Here is a 5,374-nt window from a genome sequence, read left to right as displayed (position 1 = left end):
ATTCCCCAAAGCATCCTAAGTTTCCTGGGCCTTCCTTATTTACTAGGTAAGGCTGCTGGGAACCCTGTTAAGAAGGTACAAGGATTTTTTTCCAAGGTGCCTTATTGGCTCCAAGAAGTCAGCCTCAGTTCCTCTAAGCTTTCTGGTCATATTTGTCTATGCATGTCTCTTTCCAATATGACATTCCAGTCAAAGCCTTGGTAATAAAATCAGTAGATTGCACGTTAAAGAAAAAGAATAGATCCTTAATGATCCTTCACAGCAAATAATTTCAGAAGTGCATTCTATAATAAATAGCATGGGACCCCACTAAGGCTGCTTGTGTCATACCATCAGGAGGAATGGACAGTACAGTGTGTGGGGAAGCAATGCCTTTGTATAACACAACCCAATTCCTAAGGGAACAGGGCTTACATACTCATCACAAATATACTGGTGGGAATGTACATTCAGTCATTTTCCAAGGAAACTGGATGAAACTTGACAGAGACCACCCCTAAGTTCTTCCCATACAAACTTCTTCCTCAGAGTCTTGTTATAAGACAAGAGCACAAAAGCAGGTAAGTTTGGAATAAGATATTTATTACTGTTCTCCAAAACCTCAGGCCATGGGACGCATACACACACACACACACACACACACACACACACACACACACACACACACAAATGACTGAAATGAGGCCGAGAGACAGGGAAGGCCAGAATGAGGTGGTCAGGTTGGGGGTGTGGGGAGGATTCCCCTTTCCAGGATGGGTCTTCACTCTTGGTTCCAAGTCCATGATGAGCTGCACACCAGACTCTGGTTACTGACTTCCCAGCTGACTTAGCCCTTGAACTTGCAGACATAGGGTAATTTCTCATGACAGTTATAATCTCTCCACTTCAGATACTCTGGAGAGACAGAAGGGCTCAAGTGAATGGGGCTGGTGGAGCTTGAGAACCCAATGGGGAGGCATCCAAGATTCTGGCCTAGGACTCAAAGGCTCTCCCTCATCTTCACCAGAGTCCCACTCCAGGGGAAAGAGAGAGAAAGAAAGGAGAGGTGAGAGGGTATGGGAACAGACAAGCGGTTCCAGCCCAGGAGGATTCTCTGAAGTCCAGACCCAGAAATAGGGGATGACGGGATGGAAAAGGCTGGGCAGAAGTGACCTCCTCTGTTTCCTACCTGAGCTACTGGACAGGCTCCCACAATAGCCAGGGGATGGCCTGGGGGTGGCATCTGTCTCCCAGACAATGTAATTGAGCACATCACTGTTACTCCACTCCCATCCGTCAGAGCCCTATAGAGCAGAGAATGGAGTCAGGTGAGGTGGAAAGGCCTTTAGATGTCCCCTGGCCTGATTCTCTCAGTTGGAACACCTGATACCCTCCCCAGCGTCATGAAATTGGTGATGCCCCACAGCTCTTCTCTGGGAAACACTCCCTAACTCTTTGCTTCTATTGGCAAATTCAAAAGTCAATAATCACAAAGACGAATAGAACCCCTCAGAGTAACTTGACACTGTGTGAACTATACTTGGTGGTACATTTGTGATTACCCTCTGAACCTCCAAGACAACATATGTTTTATAAGGGAAAAATTAATCAATCCTAAATATTCATTTAGCACTTGCTAAGGGCAGCGTGTGCAGACTCAGGGATTCACAGTGAACGGAATCAAGGCGTGGTGTGTGAATTGTGTAAAAGCTTGACAAGAGGCAGATTAACCTTAGTTGGAGACTGGAAACCTGCACAGAACTCAGCTCTGCAGCTGGTCTCAAGGCCCTCCATTATCCAATTACCCCCTTGATCTCCAAGCTCTAAGGATCTCTACGTTATTTCCTAGGCAGGCACAGGGGACAGCGAGCAGGCCTGGGTGGCCATAGCATCCTGGGAGGTAACAGACTAGAGAGGATGTAAGTGTACCTCTGTGGAGTCATGGAGCCCAATCCAGACGTCTGAGGGGGTTTTCAAGCTGTTCTTGACCAGGGAGGCCACGAAGGATCCCTCACTCCCACTGAGCACAGACACAAGGTGTCCTGAGTGTCTCTTCTGGCAAGCCATCTGTGTGGAGAAGGGAGAGACTGGGGAGGAGCTTGAGACCCTCACTGAGGGAAGGACAGGGCTAAGGTAGGTGAGAAGGGGTTGTGTTTGCAAAAGATGAGGTGCTCATTCTCACCCTCAAGAAACTCTAGAGAATGGAGACTCCCAGACCCCAAACCCTGTCTCTAATTTGCTTCTCCTTATCAGCCCGTACTGTAAATCCCAGCACTCACGTCTGCGTCCATCCAGGTTTTAGGTGTTATAAACAAGGCATAGCAGTTGGACGCATAGGCCATGGAGCCACTCGGACAGCTGAGCCGTGCAGAGGGCAGCTTCTCCTGGGAATCTTCCCCTGAGGAGGAAGAAGTAAGGGAGAGGGTTGGGGTGAAATGGAGAGAAGGGATTGGAGTGAGGAGGTGACCTTGAAGAATATCTGTGGTGCCACCGCTTGGGACAGTGACACCAAACTCCTAACTGCCTGTCACTAATGACAACATTTCCAGGAGTTTTTCTTAATCATGAACTAGACCTAGTAATTGGGAGATGGTCTATTTTTTTTTTTTTTAATTCATCTACCTTATTCAAAAGTACAAACCTTCTCCTCGTCTTGGCTGACTGTTTCTACACTGGATCCTCCAGTCATTCTCCTTCTACTCATCTCATTAATGATGCTCTATGTTTTCCCTTCTTAATATACCCACAAAAATTAGACTCTACTGAAAATTGAGAATCATCTCATCCCACTGTTACTGGACCACTGAGGTGCCTCCCACCACTAGTCACTTAGAAGGAAGGATGATGATGCAGGAATTGCAGGCAGTGTTGTTGTGTGGGGATGTACCATTACCATGGTAAGCACACAGGAGCTTTCCTCCTCTTCTTGGCCCTGAGGAAACACTGGGAACCCAGTGCTAGAGGCAAAGAAGTCTCACCTTGGACTTGAGACAGGAGCATCAGGCAGGAGAGCAGCATCCAGGACAGGCTGGGGAGGCCCATGGAAGGCATCATTTTGTCTGTGATGTGCGGAGACAACCAGAGAACTAAAGGAAGGGTGGTCAGAGAGAGGATATGAGAAACCCCCTGTTGTACCTCTTGTCTTTTCATCTGTCTAGTTCCCTAGGAATAAATTCATCTTGATGGCATCCATCCCCCTCCATAGTTCTGGAAGGAATTTGAAAATCCATATATCCTACTACACCTGAGGCCTCCCAGAACTGTCTTTGCCTGGTCTCAGAGCTCCCGCATTCTCTGAGGACAGGGATCCTTGTATACCTTCCCTGAAATATGTGAGGTGAAACCCCTGTCAGGGGTGTCACCTTGTCTCAGCTCCCACTTACTTCTCTTGCAAGGGATCTTCACTGGTTTTTCAGGGCAGAAAAGACTGGGTTTTTATAAGAGGATTTCAGGGAGGGGCACTGAAATGAATAACAGGATGGGGGAGCCGGGACAGGGGTCATGGGAAGGGCCTGGCTTTGGTTCAAGGAGATTCCTGCCATGGGGAGGAGTCTCTTCCCAGCAAAGCCTGGGAACTTCCACAGATATTGCCTGTTTCTCATTAACAGGTCAGCACTTTTTCCAGGAACAGTTGAAGTTTATTCTTTCCTTGACTCTTCCCTGATAGGCAACTGTGGCTCAAAATGTGGTATTAACTTTTAAGGGGCACATCTACTGGCGTATTTCTTCTGGTTGATGTCTCAAGTGCTCACTCCTGTAGGCATACACATGTATTTCTTTTTAATTGTTCAGTAGAATTAAATAAATGTTGAATGATAAGTGGAGGTGAGTATGGGAATGACAAGTGTCACAGATAAGTGAGGTCAGAGAAGGAAATGAAAGTAAGAGGAGACGGTGGGTCAGGGTTGCCTCTTCTACATGGTAGCTAGGTTTAAAGCAACTTCATAATCATCTCACAACTCAATAGATGAGCCAAAATCTTAAGGAAAATGAAATGTGGAACCTTGTCTTGCTGATCTTCTGAGAGATGGAACTTCCTTGATGAATAATAATAATGTGATATATTAAGAGGCAATGGAGGAATTTCAAGCCTAGGAGGACTAGAGTCAAATGATGCAGAGTCAAAGGAAGAATGAAAGAGGGTTAAGGAAGGGTAAGAGCAAGAGCTGGATGAAATTGCAGAGCTGATCCTACATTGCATGTAAGTTAGATCTCTACTTCATCAAGATGCTCACTCCCCTGGGCTGCTGACAACTGCCTTGCAAACTATCATTTGGCTGTAGAAGAAGTGTCATTTCTTTTTGCATTCTACCTGGAAGGGTGATCAGCTTCATGTGGGGATACTGAGAAAAATTCCTTAGTCATGTTTACTTCTGAGTTGGCAATTTTGGCAAGGATGAGATATATACTAAGTGGCTCAGGTTTATTTTGGTCAGTGTGGGAATATGTTAAGCTGGAATTCTCTGCAGACCCTGACTCTCAAGTGGTTTTTATAGGCCAGCTTGTGTGAGATGGAGTCAATGCAACTGAGCTTGTAATTGATTCATGTCCTCAGAATCCAAAAGTCAGTAGAACACACAAATAATCTAATAGGAAGGATAGGACAGCCAACAGATACTTTTGTTACAAAGGAAAAAACTTACTTCACAAAAAATATTTAAATGCAAAGCCATAACTATATTTAGAGCTCAGTGGAAATTCAAGTGTGAAAAAATAATACTTCATGGAAATATGATAGATAGCATGAGTTGAGAAGTAATCTTGCTACAGTAAAACAATTATTTGAGAAAAAGTAAATAATGGCAATCAGAAGCACAGAATGGCCCAAGCTTCTTGAATTCCTGAGAAACACAGTGTCGTGGGGAAAGATACCATTTAGATTAAAAGACTCTGAAAAGATATAACAATCTATCCTAGTGAGTAAATTGTAATAGGGTCTTGATTAATAAAGTATGCCTTTGGGGGACAATTGTGAAATATGAACTCATTTTTGATAATGACAGAATTTTCACATTTCTTTCTTGTGGTAAAAGTGTCATAGTTAAATTGACAGGCATCCTTCCCTCCAACTTCTTAAGGTGGGTGACTGAAACTTCCAAACCTCTCTTTGCTCTAAATATGGGTGTGTCTTTCAAAGGAATATAAGAGCTCATCCAAGGCTCTGGGCTGTGTCAGTGACCGTATTCCCCAATCCTGGGGAAACTAAATGAGTGAAGGTAGCTCTGTAGCATATCATCCCAATTTGATGAATGAAGGCAATGGCAGCAGCCCCAGCCTGATCCATAGTCAGTAAGTGCACTGTTTCTTTCTTCTTCCTCTATCAGAGCAAAACCACATATTCAATAGCCATTGTCTTTAAAGTCACTCACATTGGTGGAGAGGGCTGGATTCATGG

At 44.8% G+C, this 5,374-nt stretch overlaps 1 protein-coding gene across 1 annotated transcript; it reads right to left on the bottom strand.

Annotated features, from left to right (window-relative positions):
- Positions 1 to 826: 826 nt before the first annotated feature.
- On the bottom strand, positions 827 to 3,033 carry LOC307064833 (lithostathine-like; the record flags this gene model as incomplete). The annotated part of the gene is made up of 5 exons (XM_079721541.1): positions 827 to 894; positions 1,169 to 1,283; positions 1,909 to 2,046; positions 2,259 to 2,377; positions 2,958 to 3,033. The coding sequence occupies 5 exons, from the start codon at positions 3,031 to 3,033 to the stop codon at positions 827 to 829; spliced, it is 516 nt and encodes a 171-aa protein (XP_079577667.1).
- Between the last annotated feature and the right edge of the window lie 2,341 nt (positions 3,034 to 5,374).

The sequence above is a fragment of the Hyperoodon ampullatus genome (assembly GCF_949752795.1).
Source record: "Hyperoodon ampullatus genome assembly, chromosome: 15".
Classification (NCBI taxonomy): domain Eukaryota; kingdom Metazoa; phylum Chordata; class Mammalia; order Artiodactyla; family Ziphiidae; genus Hyperoodon; species Hyperoodon ampullatus.
This window is presented reverse-complemented; position numbering and strand designations above follow the sequence as displayed.